The 23,214-nt window shown below is 40.7% G+C and overlaps 1 protein-coding gene across 1 annotated transcript; it reads right to left on the minus strand.

Annotated features, from left to right (window-relative positions):
- Nucleotides 1-776: 776 nt before the first annotated feature.
- Nucleotides 777-23,119, minus strand: IFNGR1 (interferon gamma receptor 1). Its single transcript, XM_075145935.1, has 7 exons — nucleotides 22,943-23,119; nucleotides 12,130-12,244; nucleotides 11,560-11,732; nucleotides 10,767-10,927; nucleotides 9,883-10,060; nucleotides 8,678-8,793; nucleotides 777-2,074 (listed from the first exon to the last, which is right to left on the minus strand). The coding sequence occupies exons 1-7, from the start codon at nucleotides 23,028-23,030 to the stop codon at nucleotides 1,580-1,582; spliced, it is 1,326 nt and encodes a 441-aa protein (XP_075002036.1). The 5' UTR covers nucleotides 23,031-23,119; the 3' UTR covers nucleotides 777-1,579.
- Nucleotides 23,120-23,214: the final 95 nt, after the last annotated feature.

Genomic DNA, 23,214 nt, shown 5'->3' on the forward strand with positions numbered 1-23,214 from the left:
TAACCACCAGTGGCAGTCGTGATGGATGCGCCTGGTCATGATGGATGCATCCAGCTCAAAGTGGATTTGGGGGAGACAGATAACAACACAATACCCAAGGGCTAATTTATGGCAATGCGTCCACCTAAGCGCAGTGCTGGTCAATGTCCCACTCCAGCCAAATCTGGAAGACACTAACATCCGCGCTCCATATGTAAATATGACTCTGAGTCAATCATCTTACCCCCATAAATAGCAAACAGCCCAAGAGCCCTTTGAGCTCTCCTGCAGAGCAGCAGGCTGCATGCCAGGATCTCCCCTTAAGTAGGGATGCCTCTCAAGGTTACTCCCTGAAGTTGAGAGAATCCTTATCGCATCAGATACTCAGTAAGTGAATTGGTAATAAGCACGCTGAAACTTCGTAATCTTAGCTAAGTGATATAAAGGATTGATTGCGCATATATAATCCTTTAGACATGAACCATTGACCAAGTCTGGGACTAGGATTGGATCCAGCCGCACCTAGACTCCTCTAGTTTAGAGTTTAGAAAGCAAGGGGTCCTTTCTGAACCTCGTGACTCAAGGGGAGGGTCTCCCTGACAGTTTTGTCTGACCCTGTCCGCTATGCAGTAGATAATCAAGTGTACCTTGCCATCAAATCTTGTTAAACCACTGTTGTGTTTACCACTGAACTTTGTTAACTGTCTTGGATCAATAAACACATTGCTGCTTCCCTCTTACGAGCGAAGAACATCACTCCTTCCGCGACACCACCCATTACACACATTTTTTTTTTTCCAATGACGATCAGCCAGCATGCTAATACAGGAGTTATCCAGAACGTGGCACAGTTACAAATAGATCCAAATGGATGCAGCTATACACAAATAACAGCACTTTTAGGAATAGGTTTTTTAGTTTTAGGAATAGGTTTTTTAGTTACAGGACTTATGTTATAAAGAACAAAGTACATACTTCTAGTTCCAGAAAAGACTATAAATAACTACTTCTTGGCCATGGAATCAAATTCTTAAGATATACAGGACAAGATTATAGGCATATTCTTACTTAAAAGAAATAGTAGCATTTCCTTTAATACAAAAATACTCAAGAGAGAAAGACAAGCAAGAGAATACCTCCAATAAAGGCAAAAACTCTCAAATATTTCTTGAACATCTCTTGTAACTAAGTGAAGGACTTCTTAAGCATTATGTTCATTGAATTAATTTTGAAAAGGATTTGAAACAGAAGAGAATAACGATACAGCTGCTGTTTCATACTCCTTCATGAAGTCTGTTCTCCATAGAGTACTGTTAAAAAAACCAGAGCACTATTTCAAATAGGAAATAGAAGTGTTTGTGTATATAACATAACTCACTAGAAGTGGTTATTATGAAATTTCCTCCCACTTTTTATGCTGTTCTCAGGCACTACTTTCAGTCCCATTTCAGGGTCCCACTGTACTAAGTTGTGTACTGGTTACTCTGGTTGGATCAGAACAAGTACAACTTGTAGATGTTCATAATATATCCCAGACTTTCCATAATCTTCAGTAATGCTGTTCTTCCTGAGTTCTGGTTAAACACTTCAGCTGTCCTGGTTAGTCAGTTGGCCTGTAGGCAATCACAGGCTGTTCTTCACCAACATCTATCAACATATCTAAAGGCACATGAGGCTTGTCATAGCCAGAAAACTTGAGACAGCTACTTGGAATGACTGTTTGTTGTATTTCTGTGGCAGAAACCTCTGGACTTGAAGAGTTACTGCATATATCCATTTGGCGCCTGTCAGAAATAAAATAACTCTCTTTTACTTCGTGATTCTGTTCATCATCAGAAGATACCTCCTCTGTGCTTTCCTGCACAGACACCTCTTCTGATTTGACTGGTGCCTCTGGGGGAGGAACAGAAGATGCTCCTTCACTGGAATTCTCAGGACTAACAGTTTCTTCTTTTGGCTCTACTTCCAGCGAGGTTACTTCATCATTCCCTGGCAACGCTGACTGGCCTGGCATGATGGTTATTATAGATACGTATTTTGCCTCCGATTTTGATTCTAGAATGCTGTCTGTGTTCAGGTTTCTTATCACACTGACCTTAAACAGGGAGGGGGAAAAAAAAAAAAAAATCACTTTCAGTTCCACATAATCTGCTAATTTATTTGCTTTATCTTCTGTCAAAGTTTAGAGGTTAAAAAAAAAGATACAAGTTCATAATACAAATTTAATGTCATTACAACGAAACTCAACAGAAATTAGCAAAATTAGAATCTGGCAAGGTCATTAGCCTATATGTATGACTTCAACTGTTTCATTAACACTTTTATGCAAGCTCTCAAAAGTGCTTTCTATGTGCAAACACATTTGCAAGGACCAAATCCATTTCATGTCACCCACTGTATTTTAAGTCATTTGAAGTTTGCAATGTAGAGGAAAATAGCAAAGGAAGAAAAAGCTGTAATACTCTCTAGCTAGCTGGGGAAACCTTTCATACTCGATAGCTAATGAGTGTAACTTGCATGACTAATATTTTGTGGCGACTGTCTCAACTGGGAGAGAAGTGAAGTTTGGAAAGAGATCTTTAAAATGACATGAGAACCTTTATGCATACCCCGTAGTCATATCTATGCTGAAGTCTTCCTAGTTATTTCTCCTGTGCCACTAAGCACTCCCTCAAATGCTGCAACAAACTTTAATGTTTCACTTTGAAACCCCTCCACAGGAAGAGCATATTAATTCCTTCAATGGCCAGGCTCCAGCTTGTTTTAAATGATTATGACATGCCTTCAGGCTGTTTAGATTCTTCCGATTTTTTTTTTAAAGGTGTTTTCAAGAATACATATGAAAAACAAAGTAGGGTAAATTTTCAGCTGTATGATGGTTTCCCTAAAGCTAACAGAAAGCGTAGGGAGAAAGGGTTACTCGATTAATAGTGTCCTTTTTCCAAATTTCATAATTCACTATATATGTGTATCACAGACTATCAAGTACTATAGACAAGCTAATTTCTTAATAAAATGTACACAATCACTGTTTTCTGAGGTACTTTGTAAAAAAATAATCTGACTGAAAACACAGATTGAGGCAAATTTGGAAGAAAGGGATGTAGGTAGGAGGAAAAAAGGAGGAGAAAAAGAATGTTGTTTAAGAAAACCTACAAACAGGCAAAAAGAACCTCCCAGTCTGTATTAGTGTAAGAACTGAGAGTGCCATCAAAACCAGATGATCAAATCTGACTGTGCTTTTCAAGAATCTTCCTTGATCAGAAGGTTGTGAGGCTGTATTTTTACATTCATAGCTTCACACTGTGCTGACTTCATTAGAACTTGCCTTCATCTCTCACTTCAGCCTCATACCTTCCCCCTCAGTTGCCCCGATACCAGTTGATGGTACTGTGGTTTATGCTGGATCAATGAAACTATTGGAGTTTAAAAAGAAAACACAAAAACAAAACAACAAACCAGACCACAAAGCAAACAAACACTCCCTGGAGAGCAATTATTTGCAATCTAAGTGAGTTTTACAAACAGCTGTGTTAGCACCACTAAGGTGAGGTGATCCCCTTGGGAATCAAGGGCTGCCACTGGAAAACTAGTAAAAAGAGCATTAAGGTGGCTCCTGACACTGAGAATATACCACATTATAACCTAGCTGCCATTCAGCCATCATTCTCTCTGGATGTTCATTTTCATTATGCAGAAAGTCAGAATGCTATATAAAGAACAGAGTAATTCCCATGAGTATATATGGAAACCACCTGTTCATAAGCAGCAGATGCTTAAAAGAATTGCAGAAACCAGAATGCAATCAATAATACGTAGATACTGAAAATGTTATGAACAGCTGGTAGGATGAATGTACCTTTTGAAAATCTGTTTGTACAGATGCATGAAAAAATATTGGATACTCATGCTATACCGACACTGACCTTGAAGGGACCAGGTCTACCCTTTTTGGGGGTAGAAAAGAAAATCTGGCTCCAATAGTCACACAGTAAGTGACAAGAGAAGATAATTCCTGCATAAGCTGGAATACTTGAGGAATGTGAATTAAAACAAAATGCTATAGAAACTATGGCTAAAAGCTGCATTTACAACTTCCCATCTCTCCCCATACCACTACATGCTATACTAAAGTTAAAACAAAAAAACAGCAAGTTCTTGATTCTGTCCTTTTAGGATTTTCACATGGCTCTAAAAATCACAATCTAAAATGTGTTAAGGGAACGCCTTGTACTCTACAAGGTTCTGCATTTCACAGTGCCAGCTGGCAATGCTTAGAGATAGACCCCGAGGATAAAAATAAGTACTCTCTATACAACTGCATCCAAGACTTTTGTTCTCAGAATGGAAACCCGTTTTTCTCGGTGAGTTTTTGACCAAAGCAAGATGGTGCAAAGACACTCCTATTCCCATCCATGAAAGAAGGAAGCCGTCAGAAGAAAACACTCTTGTGGGTTTCCTGGTACCAAAGGTTCTTTAACAGTCACTGAGTCATGACTACAAGACAATTTAGCAATTCAAGCAGTTATTTCTAGCTTAAAAGAGAAGAATCACAGCTTACTACACTAACTGGAATGCCGTTCAAAGCATCTCAAGTAACAAAGATAATTAAGATATGGTTGCTATTTGAAGAAAAGTATTTACCGTAGGCAAGTTAATATTTTTCTTTCGTGCACGTAATCTAGTACTAGCAAACTGACAGCCAGTGAACTTAAGCTGGATGTCAGCAGTATTTCCTGGCATGTGCTTGTGTTCAGATATCTTCCTGTCTCCAATGACAGCACCCAAGCTTTCAGGTCTTTCACTGTCTCAACAGACTAGAGAGATACACCGGTGGAAGCTAGGGTCATGGATATATATAAATAACACATCTCAAGCAATCGGTAACAGTTAAAGCAATAAACAGTTTCTTTCTTAACTTCCTTTTCTAAGGGCTTGTCCACCTACGAATTCCCAGTAGTTTTCAGGTGCACATTTTCTGGAGGAGAGTTTGAGAAGTCCATTTCAAATCTTATTTAGGACCTTAACAAAATCTGCATGGCCTTTGCATGGTTCCACAACAAATGAATGCTGGGTAAATCTATAAATAGGACACTATGTTACTGCCCTATAGTCATTCACAGGAAAAAAAAATTTTCACAAAATCTAATGAAGCAGCTTCTCTATTGTAAGATGACAATTATTTGTGGCAAATATTAGTCAAAATTTACAGGAACAATAACAATTTCTCCAAATCAAAAATATATGTTGTATAACCAAAAAAGCTAGAGTCACAAAGAAAATTCTTAAGTGTTTCGTGAATATCTGTAAGTGTTCTACAAATATAGTGAGAGAACACAGCCTTGTCATTCCTGTCAGGCTCAGAAAAAGCACCATCAGATAGCAGAAAAGTTGACTTAAGTATGAGCTAAAAATGAAAGTTGATGCTTTTCAATAAGTCTCTCTCTTATAGAGTGGGTGTTTTCTACCCACTGAAATATTTGCCACCATTTAAAGATAAGAGGCACTGAAAAAAAAGACAGTGAAGTTAAAGCAGATAGAGATGCCCACAGTGTATCAGTAAATTAAGGCCACACTCCTTTTAAAGTGGATAAGCCCTTCTCACAAATCTTACAACAAAAATCTTGTACAGGACAAATCAGGCACAGGACAAATTGGAATGATGGAAGATGGTGGGTGGAAGGAGATGGCCTCTTGAAATACCTGTTGTGAGATAAATGAAAAAAATGCATGGCTCTAACTACAGCTGGACTGCTGAAACATCAGATTCTTGTGATCCAGCAGAAGACTAGCATCATGAAGTCTTATAAGGGAATCTGTCCCATTTCACTAGATGCGTATTCCTGGTAGGATCCTCCTATGAATAAGGATGTTTAAAACATTTAAACGAACATTTTCCCTAATGAAGGTAATCATTCCATGCCCATACTGAAAGACAGTTGCACTGTGGAAGTAGGACCTGTACATGACTGACATGTTATTCTTGGGAGTCATGAACAGCATAGAAAAGACAATATAAAAGTTTTTGAGATCTAAATGGCAATGGATTTTTTTTTTCTTTTCTTTGGGTATATGAGACTCAGCAAAGGCAGCTGTTTGATGGTTACTCCTTCTTCTTTTTCCTTCTGGTGGAGAATTCCAACTTGGTGAAATTCACTCAAATGATGCTTTAGCATCTACTTAAAGCCGCCAGGAAGCAGATCATTGGAAAGCACGAGTCCTAAGGTAAGACACCTTGCCTAGCCTTTTAACAGATGGAAAAACTTCCTAGATGTTTCATTTTCAGACAAGCTCAAGTAAAGCACAATGGTCATAACCTGTGCGGAAAGAAATATCTAGTACACATTCAAAGGTCAGTGACAGGCTCTCAGCTCCAAGAAGTCTACAGAGATAACATCATATAATTAAGCTCGTTATTCATATTATTTATTTACATTATTTATTCATTACTTTAAATGATTAATTTTAAAAATAATAAATAATTAATCACAAGTTATTAATTATTCGTTTTACATTCCCACATTATTCATATCATCTGTATTGAAACTATCCTTATGAGCTCTGCAATTTATATTTGTCACTAGAGACTTCAATGGAAATGGGACAGAATCACAGGACATCCTGAGCTGGAAGAGACCCACAAGGGTCACAGAGTCCAACTCCTGACTCCACTCAGGGCAACCTAGAAGTTAAACCATACATGTAAGAGCACGGTCCAAATGCTTCTTGAACATTGGTAGGCTCAGGGCCGTGACCACTTCCCAGGGGAACTTATCTCAGTGCTTGACCACCCAGGCAACAATCTTTATAAATAGTTATAGGTTTCATTCAGTTCCTTAGCAACAAAGCATGATATGGAATGTGAACCAGACTGTGGTATGCTGGAACCTAGGAATCATAAGATAACGTATAGCCCAGTAAATTGAGAATATAGGCACACAAATGAGTTCCTACAAAGTGAGCTAAAGTGTGAACTTGGAGCATGCATCAGGAAGCTCACAGGAGTCAGAGAGCACACATTCTATTTGTGCAATATTCTTTTCCCTGATCCCTTAGATGCAATACCTTAGATGCAGTACTGGGAAGCCAGAATAACTATGGATCCATTGAGCATAGCACTGTCATTCTGGACAGTTTCTTTTGCTATAATGAACAGTCTTCACGAAAATTGCTGTGTGTATATAGGACATAATGTTATGTATTCAGACAGTTACATACTGTGTGAAGATGGTGTGAAGATGAAATAAATCTCCAGTGTCTCACTTTTTCTACAGGCCTGTGTGTTTTGATATTGGGGTCTAGCTACAGATTCTGTCAGACAGGTTTCTCTCATCTGATTTTTTTTGAAGTCTACAGTGTGAATGGCTATCTCTGAACTAGTCTCATGGCTCCGTCACAGTCCATGGAAAAAACCAGACATTTTAAAGTGTGTTTTGTCTGACCAGAAGTGCATATTATTTTAGAATGGGATGATTCATCTTGTGCTGCACAAGTTGATGGACTAGGTTACTGCTTACTGCAAAGGGATCTAGCTAGCATCACTATCTCCATTTAGTCAGAGCAATCTCACCTCTTAATATTCTATTCCAAAGAAAGCAGGCTCCAGGGGGATCTTAGGCATTGAGCTACCCCTGCACTATGAAGGAGTCACTGTAAAGGGTCTTGAAGTTGAAGAATACGGAATTGAAGATCATTGCCTCATCTCTCCAGAAGTCTTACAAGACTTCCTGCATCCGCTGAGAAGATACACTCTTGATATGATTACCGTTTACTACTGCCTCATATGACAGTTCTTGAAAGCCATTTCAACTGCTGCTGATTGTTCAGTTGCTGTGACTAACGAGACACCAGGAGGACATTGTAACAGTACTTGTCAGATACTCCGCTCTTGCCTGATGTGAAAGCAAGGAGTAAGGAAGTTCTTTAAGGAACATCCACACTGTTTCCTAAGAACGGCTACAGGGAGCTCTTAAGGTAGAGCAGCTGCTGACCTCTCTTCCCTCTGACTGCTCAGTGTGAGAACAGATTTCACCCAGTTGTTCTTCCCTCTTCCTACAGCACTATTATGCCCCCTCCTCTTACTCTGCACATCACTAAGAACATTGTAGCACTTAGCAGTATCACAATATTACAGTATAATGAAGGAATCTCACAGGTGTCACAGGACAAGAGGAAATGGGCACAAACTGAAACACATGGAATTTTATCTGAATGTAAGAAAACAATTTTTACTGTGAGGGTGGTTAAACACTGGAATAGGTTGCCCAGAGCGGTTGTGGAGTCTTCTTCCTTGGAGGTATTCAAAACCCAACTGGACAAAGTCCTGGGCAACCTGCTCTCGCTGACCCTGCTTGAGCAAAAGGGCTGGACTAGATCTCAAAAAGTCTCTTCTAACCTCAGCGATTTTGTGGTTCTCTGCTACTAGAATGAATACAAACCTGTCTATGTACACACATTGAGTTTTTAAGAACTAAGTTCTCAAACTAGACCAACTACTGCTACTTCGGGTAAAAACAGACTGAAGTCCAGCCCTAAAACGAATACAAAGCATCTGGTTGCAGAGGCTGTCAGGATATTATACCGGTATAAATCCTAAACATCTATGAGACTGCGGTAAAAAAAATGAGACATGTTATAGTTGTAAAAGTTACCTAGGTGGTTATTAACAATCTGATGCAGATAAGTTGTCTGAACTTACCAAAGACTTAGGCAGCTTTATGTTCTTCTTCCTTAGTTTCTTGCAGCCACAACATACTGTCAAAATTAGACTCACGCTGAGAATAACACCACACAGAATGATGATATCTTGTGTGCCTAAGAAGTGAGAGCAAAATCTGTTAGGAAGTTTGGAAAAATAAACCACTGCTGTATCATTTAGAATAACTTCAGCAACTGTAATAGCTCAGAACGCTTAGCTGTAATGTGTGAATTTGTCAATTTATCACCTTTTTTCACTCAAGAAAACTTAATTTATAAAGCATTACATCAAGTAAGTAAAAATTAGAATGACAGAAGATTTTAAATTTATATAAACACAATCATGTTTTTATAGAAGTAAAGGAATTTTGTAACTAATTTTTTGTTCCTTAGAGATGACAGATGGCGATGAACAGATTTATAAGTTTTCCATGTGATAGCATATTAACTGACATAATAATTACACAGTCTATGTACAATAAAATTAAAATGTGAAATCTTCCAAAACATAGAATTGTTAACTATTGCTAGTAAGATTCCACTAGTCCAACTCTCCTTAATGTCTTCCGCCTCAATACCTCTGCTCATGTGTAAAAAGAAAGAACACAACTGCTTCTATTAATTTTATCTCTTTTCTCTAGTGAAGTTTTGGGCCATAATGAAGTAACATTACAAAGTTTGTAAGAGGTTATCAGAGATATAAAGTTGGGTCACCAGATGCCTTTGTTCTCTTTAATTAAGAAAAAGATGTCAATACCTCAATTTTATGACCGCAAGTTTATAGTTGCTTCAGACTCAAAAAAGTCCATATATGTTTTCCTCAGTGATGAGACTGAGCAAAAAGCCATTTGTTAGAAGAGAGAGACAATGCTTCTGAAAACCATATAACTCAGTGAACAATCCATTTGTCATTTGTTAATTACAGCAATGATCACGTGCAATGGAAACAGGTTTTGTTAATATCAATGAAGCAGAAAAAGCACCCAAAAAAAGAGTCACGGTTACTTGAAAATAATACATGATCTTTAAAGGTCTTTAGAACTGGGAAAGCGCATTTGGAAAAGAATGACCATGCTCTCCCTTTTTTCATATTTTCCCATAGGCATCCAAGTCATCCCATGGCTATATCAGAGCTTGAATACTTAGCTAGAACAGATCTCTGGTCAGACTCAGTATGTTCTTACTAAAGTTTTAGAATCCTCTTACTCAATGTCTGCTTGAGAGGAACACGAATGCAGCTTTCTTCTGATGGGGCGCTAATCATCAGATCGCTATAGAAGCTTCCCTTTGCTGAAACACAGTAAGTGGAACCTTCAGCAGGAACTGGGATGTTGAGGCTACATTTATACAGCGTACAGTTGTCTTCAGAGAACTCTTCTTTACTCTGCAAAAAGTGGAAGTCACATTATATCATTTGACTCAAAACAACAATATAAGCATTACAGTACCTTCCAACACTTCCAAAAATGTTAAAACGCTATTAGATGCAGCTCCTACATCATCTATATGCCTTGCAAAAGCTGTGTGAACTTCAGCTATCAGCTATGAGCTACCTTAAGATGTTATATTTGATCAGACCATGGTGCTTTCAGCTAAAATTTGTGCTGTTCATAGCCTAGATTAGTGTACCTAATTCACTTATAAAACTTGTACCTGGATGCATATCAAAAGGTAACTATAAATAAACATGCCTACTATAATTTTGCTCAAGTTCACCCTCCATAATTACTAAATAAAGTGGTATCAATATCTTGAAAGGTAATCTTCTTAAATGAAAGGTCTATCTAGACAAGTGAAAGGGGCACAAGTAAAGGTACCAATGTTTTAGCATGTATGCAGAAACAATAGCATGGGATCCAGTAACTCTACCTTGTGTACAGCTAATGCAATAATCTCATTTTTGTTACAAGATGTCCAGTCATGCATCTCACTGTGACGCACTTGACATTTTAGGGCTTCAGTAGTCCTATGCTTCATTCAACTGTGTTCTTGATATCTGTTGGCTCTGTGTGTCAAAGGAGTGAACCCCTTGTTTATGCGTTTACGGTAAACAAGTATTTTTAATTTGAAGTTTTTATTTTGGAACTTACCTGATTTTTACTATCCTGAAAAGTCACCGAGTACCTAAGATCTAAATAAATGTCTCTGATCCAAGGAAGAAGCTCCACAGATGGGAACGCAGGGTGGTAAATATCAACCATGATTTTATCACCGTGCCTTGAGAGATTCAGTTTTGGTGGTCCTATTTTTCCTGCAACACATTGCACCTTTGCTATTAGACCAAAGCTTTTAATATAAAATATGCTATTTATAGTTAGCTTTCCACAATTCATCAGAGATTTGAGAATAATTACATGTTTATTTCAATGCTGTTAATATCACACAGTTGTGACACTTAGAAGTAACGGAGGCATTTGGATACATTCATGAATCTGCTTCTAAAACGGAAATGGAGATTGTCCATGCAGAATTTCACTGTTAAGCAGTCCAACTTTCCTATACACATAAGGCCATAAAAATTCAGCTCACTGACAACAGAAAAAACTAACAAAGCAATTAAACATATATATGTGAATGAGAACAGAACACAAAATACTGCTGACTAGATCCCACCATAAATCACGCTCAGCTAAAAACAATACTGTACTGAAACAAAGGCTATCTGAAAATCTAAACAAAAAATATTCAGATACCACAGTGACAGGGTTAACAGGTCCCTACAGAGGCAGAACTACAGAAGTTCCTACAGAACAACCATCATGCTTCATTTCATTCTGGGCTTCTGACTTTATGATATTCCCAAATGAAACGCAAAAAGGATAATTACTAACTTTTTATATTTTTGGGAAAAAATTACAGGGTTTAGTTTATGATGGAACTTACCATGCTTTTGCAAAATAAACTCATTTGTCTCAACATACTCAGACTGTTGTAACCCAACAACAGCTTTAACTCGAAGCCAGTGAGATGCAAAAGGATCTTGTATTTCCCTTGAGACATCACAAAAAAGAGCTGAAATGTTCACACAAGTTGAGACGATCTTATAGTAACCTAAACTGTAAAACAGAACAAGAAATAATTAATACAATTTCAATTGCACAATATTGTACAATACACCGCCTGTGACAAAACATCTGTAAGCACAGGTTGCCCAGGGAGGTTGTGGAGTCTCTATCCCTGGAGATATTCAAAAGCCATCTGGACATGGTCCTGGGCAACCAGCTCTAGGTGATCCTGCTTGAGCAGGGGGGTTGGACCAGATGACCTCCAGAGGTCCCTGCAAACCTCAACCATCCTGTTATTTGACAAATTTTGCCTTAATTTACACTTAGGCAACCTTCACCCTACATGACTTCCCCACATAGAAACAAAAGAATTTACAGTGGACTGATTGCTTTTATATGCTTCTACAGAATATCAGATACAGGAAATGACAAAAGAGTAAGAACTTACTTGTAAGGTTTGATTTCCACAATAAAACGAGGAGTTTCAGACATAAGTGGGTACTGCCAATGCAAGATAGTTTTGAAATTTTCGGATGTTACTACAATCTGAGTTGGTAAAGGCACTAGAAGACAGAGAACAATTGCATTTTGATAAACAGACCTAGTCAAACATAAGAACAACCAAATATATTTCCAAATTATTTGGCAAAGTCAACATGCTAAAAATTACTGGAAAAATTAGACATAAAAATTGCAAATATTTCCCCCCAAATGGACTAGTTTGTCACCAGTACGAACACATATGAGCCCTGCAAGCTGATTTATCATTCTTCTCTCCTACAGAGACAGCTTTCTTCCTGTTTGCAACCCAGAACCTCAGACAACCCATGCCCATTGAAAGCAAGTCCATCATATAGCCCATATCAGGTTCATAAGCTGTGACGATTATACCCCTATATTGGTATTATACAGATATACCAGCTGTATAATACCTATATCTGTGTGTGAATTTACTGAAGTTAGAGGAGCCCAGCTCCTGTAGATTTCTCTTGCTCTTCAGAAACTGAATCGGGGGGTGGGCAGGGGGGAGAGAGGATACCAAAGCTGCAGTATCAGGGTCTGTGCTCCAGGGGAGTCCTACTGTCTCCTGACTCAGCCTTGCCAAAAGACAACAGGCCTGCTGGGGAAAGCCTGGATTCAATGTGAATTACTGACAACGCCATTTTTGCCACTCCAGCAATACTTTTAGAAAGCTGTGATGATAATAATAAACTACTAACATTTGTAAGGAATTTGAACACTGAAACTGTAACATAGTTCCATATACAGGAAAGCATTTGAAGTACATTTAGTAAACAACATCAGAGGTAACGTAGTAAGCGATACGAAAATAGAAAGCAACATTGATAGATTCCTCATACCACAAGCTTCTGTTCTAAGCACCAACAGCGACAGGGGTATCGGGGGAGCAGCTGCATGGGAAAATTGCATAATCCTGTAACTATTTCAATATGTCGCACAGCATCCAGAAGGAGAAAAAATGAAGGTCACTCAACTGATTTTAATTGTTACTTCTTAGCTTCTCAATGTCTGGTTTGGCATCCTTAATATTCTCTTAATATACCTTTTGTGAAATGTTAACAGGTAATTCATATTTGACCTGCTCTAGACTGCTGCTTGTTCTCAAAGCAAGTGCTCCAACTTCACTCTGTGATATATTGAGGGAAAGTAAACAATTTTCACATCTTGACAACAAGACCACAAAGATAACACTCTACAGAAAGTAATAAACAGAGGCTGAAATAGGCTATTAACCACGAAGATTTGATACACGTAACATATATCACTCTGCAACTGGTGCTGTGGTTTAGTTATGTTTTAATATGTACAAAAGTGGTATTTCAGTTATTGGAAAAAAGGAACACAATCATCAAATTCTCAACCACAAGAAAAAAAAAAGGTGACAAGTTGACAAAAGAGGTGGCAAAGCACACGAATGTTACTTCAAATATTTCGTTTTAAGGCACAACGTAGTAAGTCTTACAAAATTTTACTTTTGTGTACTATTATACAAATAAAACTACGCTTAACAAAACAGTGGAAAATGAAATCCCAGAACATACTTGAACTGCCAGTAGAAGCTACATGGCTTTTAGTTAGGCAAATACATACCCCTTTGCTTACTCCTCCCTCATTCTTCCTCCCACCCCCACATTTTTGTTTTATTTTGTACATAGAGTTGCTACCCTGGATTTCAAGAGAGCAAACTTTCAGCTACTCGGGGAGCTACTTAGCAGTGTCCCCTGGGAATCTGCTTTTGAGGGCTTAGGAGTCCATGAGTGCAGGTCAGTCTTTAAGAACCAGAACTTTCAGAAGCACAGGAGCAGACAATCCCATGGTGTCATAAGTCAAGCAAGCAGAGCAGAACACCAGCTTGGCTGAACAGGGAACTCCTTGTGGAGCTCAAGAGGAAAAAGAAATTGTATGATCTCTGGAAGTGGGGTCAGGCTTTGCAGGAAGATTAGAGAGTCATGGTTTGCAGGTAGAAGATATAAAAGGCCAAAGCTGAACTAGAGTTGAAACTGGCCAGTGTTGTTTCAGATAACAAGAAGGGCTTTTTTAAGTATGCAAATACCAAGTGGAGGTTTAAGGAAAACATTGGACCAATACTTGTCGAAGATGGTCACCTGACTAATAGGGATGAAGAAAAAGCAGAGGCATTCAATGGGGTTTTTTAATAACAGTGATCGACATTGGGATGCCCGGTCCTCTGAGTCAGAGGACCCCGAGTGCAGGAACAGTGACTTTCCATTTGTGGACACTGAAACTGTAAAGGACCAGCTGTATCAGCTGAATGTTCACAAGTCCATGGGCCCGATGGGATTCATCCCAGAGCACTGAAGGAGCTAGCATTGTTACAGTAGGACCCCTCTCGATCATCTACCAAAGGTCTGAGGAGGTCCCTGCTGACTGGAAGCTAGCCAAGACTATTTCAGTTTACAAGAAGGGCACGAGGGAAGACCCAGGAAACTACAGACCTGTTAGTCTAATCTCAGTACCTGCAAAAATTCTGGAGAAAATCATACTGGGTACTATTAAAGGCATTTAAAGAACAATACAATCAGGCACAGTCAACATGGGTTCACAAAGGGAAAGTCCTGTTTAACTAATTTAATATCCTTCTGTGATAAGGTCACCTGCCTAGTGGATGAAGGGAAGGCGGTGGATGCAGTTTTTCTGGATTTTAGTAAGGCTTTTGATACTGTCTCTCACAGCATTCTTCTGGACAAACTGTCCAACTGTGAGATGAGCAGGTACCTGGTGCTCTGGGTGAAGAACTGGCTGACTGGCAGGGCTTGAAGGGTTGTAGTGAACTGGGCTACATCTGGGTGGCGACTGCTCACCAGCAGTATTCCTCAGGGCTCAATTCTAGGGCCTGTTCTCATCATTTTTACCAATGATCTAGACGCAGGAGTTGAATGCACCATTAGCAAATCTGCTGATGATTCTGAACTGTTGACTCTCTCAAGGTACAAGAGGCCTTGCAGAGAGATCTAGATAGACTGGAGCATTGGGCACTGATTAATGGGATGAAATTTAACAAGTCCAAATGCCAGATTCTGCATCTGGGATGGAGTAACACTGGGCACAAGTATAAATTGGGAGAGGAGTGGCACGGGAATGTAATACTCTGAAGTACTTTTGAATGCTGAGCGACCAGCTAGAACTAAAATCAATCTACCAAGTCACTCCTGCACAACTCCATGAAACTCCACAGCTCCAATTCAACCTAATTCTCCGCTCTTCCTTCCACAGATGATTTTTAACATGCTCCAGCTCTGAGACTGCAAAGGAACTAGCACAAAACAAGCTTTCCTCATGAAAAGACAACTTTCTCCACAAACTACGCCACCATATAAACCACCTTACCAGCCACCAGGAACGTCATCACCACCGTGTCAAGATCTCCGACAGCACTACAAGTTGGCCTTGATCACTTACAGGAATGAGTTTACACATACCATCAGCTCATCCTTTTCATCGTCGCTTTTAACAACATTGCTTTCAGTGATCAAGTTAGTCAAGCACTATCTCCCTCTCTGATCTTTCACTCCATATCCTCAAGACAGACCTAAAGGACACCTTTCAGCATGAGCTGAGAAGCTAAAAGTCACAACTCTACTTACAAACAAAAGCCAGTAAAGAAACAGGTTTATAGCACACCTCCTCTCACCTCATTAACCTCTCCATGTTTCACAGGCCAGGAATTATCTCCCTCTCTTTTTCTAAGGAATGACACCTTATTATTCCTTCTACCACTTCCCTTATTCTCTACAGGCACCAGCCACCTTGTCTCTTAAGTGGTCTAATGGATATGTAGTAAAGTCAAGTGTAAATTGTTCTCAGCTTGTATTTATGTTTGAGGTTTGCTGGTTCTACTTTAAAGCCAAAGAAAGCCTGAAAGCTCATCTCCTTTCCCTAATTACACTGGTTATTTTCATGGAAGACTATCTCTACCTGCAAACCTTGCCTAACCAATTTGTGTGACCAAGCACCTTAGTCTTCAGGTCATTTAGCAGTAATACACAGAAACCTCGTGCAAGTGGCAGCAGCTTAAGATGCAGAAGTGAGTGCTCAGCACTGCAACAGTTGAGACCAAAGGACCTCAAAACGGGCACGGAAAATGGATCAGCTTGTGATCACCCATGGAAAGTCTACTTTTAATGCCTTGGTCAGACAATTCTAGTCCCTTTCTTCAGGTTTGTTATCTCCCCTACATGCTTCTCCCCAATCAATCAAATGGTCTTCATTGTCCAACTCACAGCCCCTTTACTCAGGCTGTCTATCTGACTTCCAATGGTTTCTCCTCCAGCCAACACAGAGTCAGAGCCTTGGGATACCCCAGCCTCATTTCACTCCAGCCTCAGGACTACAGGCCATAGAGAACATTGCAGATTTTCAAACTGCTAGCATCTAATCTTCATAGATGCTATTTCTGCATATTGCCAGTTAAAATGCCATAATACTTAATGCGAACACTGTTGTACTTAACCCATAATGAAGCATCAATTTTTTAAACATGTTACACCCTGTTCTATGTTGTTCAGCAGGCACAACTGGAGGAAGATGATAGTGGGTAGTGCCACAATGGTAATCTTTAAGCATAAAACTCCTTCTAATTTATAATAAACATAAATGCAGCAACACTCAAGGTGGAAATTCAAACAGTGAGAAACTAAGTGTGGAAAAAGTGAGAAGAAACTTGATCAGCAATTCCTGTCATGATGCATGATACAGGACACTCAACAAGTTCTACTTTGCCTCCAGTTCAAATGCAGTGATTTCCATCCGCAGTTAGCTCCATTCACCTTGCCTTGTAAGACAGCAATACTGGCTGACAGAAAGGCATCAGAGATGTCAGCAAGAACAATTTTTTTCACAGAAATACAGAACTTGAATTGTGTATGTGCATTGTGGACCAACATAAGAGGAACTTCAGACAGCAACTCTAGGTCCAGAGAATAAAGGAATAAAAGGCAAAGGTAGGCCAGTCAGATTTAAATTTTTTTAAGAGTACTAAGAGAAACTAAGCATGCCTAGATTTTGAGGATAAAGAACTTGAATGTTGGAAAGCAAAGGTAGGAGTTCGGGAATGGTAAAAGCAAACACAAGCATGATCACAGGGTAACCTAGAAGTTGAGCATTTAGTAAAGAACAGACACGGGAATGCAACCACACAGTTTATCTCAGCAAACTCACACCTGCATCAGTTTATAACCAACATACATAACTCAGAGAGAAATGTGACTATTTATCTGTTCATATAGAAACAATCCAGACTAACTATTGCTGCCATATTGGTGGCAAAGACCTCAGCAGGTGTGATTACTGTGATGTGTGTGTGTATACATATATATAAAATCAAATATCTTTTCAACGTACAATTATCTTAACTAACGTATTTAAGTTTGAGACATTTACATCTTCAGCAAACTTGCATAGCAGACAGGAAGGAAATACATGTGGGAGGAAATTAAAAACCAAATACCACCAAAAGACTTTTGTTTTACTGCAAATATCTGCTGCTTGGTTTCAGACTGCTAAGAAATAAAGGGGGTTTTTGGGGTGGTTCCCCCCCCCCCCCAAAGTAACAGGAACAAGTGTACCTAGTTGCATCTTCTAAGACTAAGGAAGACAACTCATAGAGCTAATCCACTAGTTGCACACAATATATGATATAGTTCTGCTTCAAAAGCATCCATCAAACTAGAAAATGCTTGCTTGTATGTACAAGACAAGTCTAACTTGTTTTATACATTCACTTCCCCAAGTCAAAACCACCACACTGCACATCTTTCTCTGCAAATCTCAGCAGGGTCAGACACATGCAAACAGAGAAAGATTTCTATACCAGCTTGAAACTAGACTTATCTTGTTCACTGTATAAATGCTCCTGAACAATACCACCTATGGAAAATACTCATGAAATACAAGTTTTAATACAGAAGGACTTAGTATTTTTTTATATATGTAGATGTCCCACCTGTTCATTGAGCCTCAGCAATGCATTGCCCAACAGCAAAAATTAAATCAGTGAACTGGAGAATGGGACATTTCAGAGACGTAAAAATGAGACAGCCTTTAAACTGATGTTTATATCTTGTGCAACACTGAAGTTCCTTCTCTCATTCTGGCAGAGGCCACGAGGCATTACTGTATACACCAAGACACTGGTCACCACTGTTCACGGAAGCGGAATTTAACTGGAAGTGCAATAATGCATATAACAGAACAGGGCCTGATGAGTCACAATGCAGACTCTATGGTACGGCTATCTGAGACAACAGTGACTTAAAGAACCACAGAGGTCATTCAAGTTGCGCGTGCCTATTAAACATCATTTAGGCACTGAAATACAGATTGAAAGCGCAAATTGAAAGTTTAAAAAGACAAACTGTGAAAAAAACAAGTAAAAACATCTTTTAAAAAAGTCTGTTCCTTTTTTGGATTTCCATGAGAAACAAAAAAATCCTTATAATCCCCAAGTGATACATCACGGGAAAACAGTTCTAAGCCATTTCAATAGGCCAAGAGGGACAACAGTTTGAACTTTGCTGTAGATTCATGCCATGTGGGTAACTCATCATTTAGCCTGTTAAAAGACAGCCAGATACAATACTAATAAATCAGTCCCTTCTGGGCCTGATTGGGAAAACAGTGTGCCTTCCTTATGCCAGCTTTGTGCTCCATCTGAGCTCATATATCCACTTTAACTGCACCCAGAAACGGTAGCAGCTTAGGTGAATTCACAAATGTAAAAAAGTGATTCTCCTTAGCTTTCACCACCACTGAAGGAGAAGACGGGGAAACAAGATCAGATAAATCTGCACTACCTGAGAATGCTTCTGCAGGACTCTGCAGCAATACACAATGGAAAAAAACCCCAAAGGTGACATAAAGGCAGCCTATACCCTGGAAAATGGATTCAGAGTAGCAAGTCTGTGCTAAGGGTGAAAAACAGCATGTAAAAATAACTTAGCCTGTTTCCGAAAGCTGTATTTCCTTATGGAATGGACCTCTAATCATTTAGAGCCTCACTGCAATCTGTTCTGGATCAAACAAAACTGGCCTGTATTAAAGCAGAGTACAGCCATCTGGGGGCTAGAAGAGAGCTAGGAGCACTGCCCAGAACTGCAGGACAGAATTTCAGCAGGCAGAGGATGGTGCTCAGCACAGGCTGCAAGAGCACCAAGCAAGTGCCATGGGACAAATAGGAAACGACTGTCAGAGAGGGGGCTCAGTCCACTGCCACGTTCCCCCTTTAGGGCAGCACACCTGGGTTAGCATGCATCCATCTCTACTACGCACTTCTGGCAGGCCAGGCACTACAGATAAACATCCCAGTTCCTCCTCTTATCAGACTGCTGGAGGGGAGACTGCCTGTAGGCTGGGTTTGGCGAGGAGCTCGACAGACTGGCAAACACCAAGCAGCAAGGTGCTGAAGAATTTTGTTCCTGCTACCTACCAGCCCTTCTCCTAAGTGGCAGCAGCCACATCGCCTATGTGGAAAGATTAGAATGCACTTGCCTTCACCTGCTTTCATTTATGCCTCCAAAAGAAACCCAGCACATACACTTCTCTTGTAATGCCGCTCCTATACCTTGATGGTACTTCCTTAACAAAGTTACTAAAAACAAGCTTAAATTAGTGCATGTAACAGCAATTCTATGCAGAAGGTTCTATCAAAAATTCTCAAAAGATCTTAAATACAAAAAGGAAAACACATTCAATTTACAAAAGAAGGGAGTACGAAGACTAGGGGTAAAATTTAAAGCTATTAATTTTTAAAATACCTAGTGAAATGAACTTAAATGGTTTCACAGGAATCAGGAATAAACACTATACACAGTATTTAGTGCATTTTTACAGCTTCTACTTACAACAGGTTTTTATTTTCTCAGGGCTCAGAGGTTTCACACTGTTCCACAGAGCTTTTAAAATCGTTGTTTATGATAAAAATCTCCACAAGGTGGTATGCTATACTGAAAGGAGAGACAGACCTAGATCACCATCTTAAAAAACCACAGTAAGGTGCACAAGATGGACATTTTAAAAACTGCTGTAATAGTAGAAGCTAAATATTGTTTTATCTGTTTTATGACTATTCTTCCCTTTTGTTATAGCTGAGAGGTCATTATAATAGATGGTATCTAAATACAGCACTTCTATAATCTAATTTTTTTTGTTTGCAGCTGGACAGAACAACTGCTATGACTGCTAATAATCTGAACCATAAAAGAACAAATCAAGACCACCAAGATCATCACACACAACAGGAAGCCAGCTGCAAAAATGAAGAACACACATTGCCTTAGAAATCTGGCTTTCAATGTGCAAGAATCACGTGAACTGCTATCAGAGTCTCCAAATCCACTACTACTACAACCTTGACCAGAGACCTCCTCTTCCAGGATACTTAAATGCAGACTGAGAGTTACCATCAACAACCACCCAGCTCCACTGATGAGTCACAGACCTGTCTATGCAGATATGTTAAGCACCCAGCTGTAGGAAATGCAGGGGGTATTCAGCTATTCAGACAACTGCTGTTAGGCTGTCTGGCTTTTCTAAGGAAAATTGCGTCCTACAACAGGAGATGAAGATCACTGGGCATTTCCTCACTACACACTCAGCCTTGAGATACGTATTACACTACTGGCACACTGAAAGCCCTACTAAGGCTTAAGAAAAAAATCACTGTATCATTGCAAAGGAAAGCATCATAAACATGCTTCGGAATCCCCTTCTACTTTCACCCTTCCACCGTAAGCCAGCACATCTGCTTGCATCAATGTAGTAATGAAGTAAGGACATGGTATTAGTTCGTCATGGTATTACAGATATAACCAGCATTTTCATAAAGCTAATACACAGCAATATCTATTAGAATCCCTTTCATCATGTTTTTGTCCACTAAAAACCTAAGTTTTTGCTTAAATGATGAAGTCTCTGAAGGGTATGGTTATAGAGGCTGTGAACAACCTGAGTGCTAGTCGACAGGAAAATTCTGCTTGTATTTTCAAAACCTAACTCAGAAGTATATTCTGCTCCTTTCATCTGAGGGTTTGCTGCACTCACGTGCAGAAAAATCAGCTTTTTGCTTCTAGGCAGCTTGCCATACATCAACTACACCACAGCATTGTTCTGTAGTCTTACACCGAGGTAACTGTTATGCTAGACTAGGATGGATTATGGCAGGTTTGTTTTACAACAAGTGATTTACTGGTATTAGGTTTTTACCTTAAAATTGCTTAATGGAATGTAAAAGTAGCATATTCCATTAGCAACAAAAGCATGCCCTTGAAAGAGGTGAAGTCAGATCTGAAAGTCAGTATTTAACATATCAAGCCTCCTTACTGCTAAAATGTGAAAAAAAGGATTCTCCCTGCAAGGTTTACTGGTTAACAATGAGCCACCAAGTCGAACAAACTGGATACTCAAGATGTAAACTATCAAGGGACAAGTCAGCAGGCAGATTACCATTTTTACGGCTCCTCGTTCATGTCAGGTAAACCTAAGCAGTCTTCCAAAGCCCCACAAGGTGTGGCCCATCCCCAGGCGCAACAGAGTTCAGTCACTCCACCTGGGCATGGATCTAAACTGCATGAAGTCCCAGTGAATCTGCATTACGCATTTGCAGAATCCAAGAAGCCTGGGCATATAATCAGCGTTTCTGCGACCAACTGCAAGCAGCATTTTAGGTAAATGGATCTTGCTCTGTGGACAGAGCTCAGGAGAGTACTGCTGCATTTATCTAATGTGTGAACATGCTTCCTATTTCAAGTCCTTTCATGAAGGGCGCAACATGCTACACCCTGTATACAGCTCTCAATATTGTTAAAGATTAAACGCATGTTCTCTTTTGACCTGAGCTATTAGACAGCAATCTCTGGTTTTAACGAGCTGTTCCAGTTTGAAGTGAAACTTGTAAACCAGATTGAGTATTTCTTTCATAGTTTACTTGCAACAACTCTGCCCAAACAGAAACAAAACTCTGTTTTTTGCTGGCAGGCCACCCTCCTCCCCATCAGTGCTTGGCTGAAAGGTGCCCCCACACCTGTGGTCAAGGCCATGATCCCTGGTCTTGCACTCCCCACTTTTGCTGTGAAATTCTCGGTTTCTCTGCTTTTTTTGACAGATACATTTATAAAGCACAGTGGAGTAGGCCTGTTCTACCCACACCCTACTCTTGCTTTACATGAGAAAATGCACAAACACCTGAAATAATGGCTCGTATCAGCCACCTTACCGTAAAGGCCTGTAACCATTTATTACAGGTGCGATAACGCCCAGGGTTACACCTGTAACAATAACCATGCAGAAGAGCGAGGTTTCAAAGCGCACTGATGGAGCTGTGTTACCAGAACTGATTTGCATGCCACTGGATCACTTCCACAGCGAAGCTTAACCTCGCACCCAAGAGGGCTCAACCGGTACCGGGCCACCTCGGCGGGACAAGGCGGCACAGCCCCCGGGGGGCGGTGGTGGTGAAGCTGAACAAGCCGGGACTCCGGTCCCTCGCCGCCGCCCGGCTGCTCGCTCTCAAAGAGGCAAGGCGGGCCCCGCCGCTTCCCCGCCGGCTCCCCGCGCCCACGGAGGGTGGCAGCAGGGACGCGGGCCCCACCGCAGCCCCGGTCACGAGCGACTCTGAGGCCCGTGCTGCCGGCCGGCCAGCCGGCCTGCCCGCACCGCACCGCACCGCACCGCACCGCACCGTACCGTACCGTACCGTACCCTACCGTCCCGGTCCCGCCCGTTACCTGCGGGCGGCTGCTCCCCGCGGGAGGCGGCGCTGCAGCGGGGTGCCAGCAGCGCCGCGAGCGCCAGGAGGGCCAGCGGCACCCGCATGGCGCCCGGTGGCGGTTGGGGGCGCGCGCGGGGGCCGCCCCAGCCCGTGTTCCCCCGCCGCGCTCCGCTGGCCTCGGCTCGGCTCCGGCGCCTGCGCGCTGCGCTCCCCGCGGGCACGGCCGGGAAGGGGCGGGCGGCCCCGCCCCCACCGGGCGGCCGGGCGGTGCGGGGGTGGGCGGCCGGA

Source organism: Calonectris borealis, chromosome 3 (assembly GCF_964195595.1).
Source record: "Calonectris borealis chromosome 3, bCalBor7.hap1.2, whole genome shotgun sequence".
Taxonomy (NCBI): Eukaryota; Metazoa; Chordata; class Aves; order Procellariiformes; family Procellariidae; genus Calonectris; species Calonectris borealis.

Bases quoted from the DNA above. Each gene is read 5' to 3' on its own strand.
- IFNGR1 (XM_075145935.1), bottom strand. From the start codon at position 23,030: ATGCGGGTGCCGCTGGCCCTCCTGGCGCTCGCGGCGCTGCTGGCACCC. The intron at 10,928-11,559 runs GTAAGTTCCATC...AATGTGTTGCAG, and splicing joins GTTTATTTTGCAAAAGCATG to GAAAAATAGGACCACCAAAA. The intron at 2,075-8,677 runs GTAAGTTCAGAC...TCCCTGTTTAAG, and splicing joins TAAAGCTGCCTAAGTCTTTG to GTCAGTGTGATAAGAAACCT.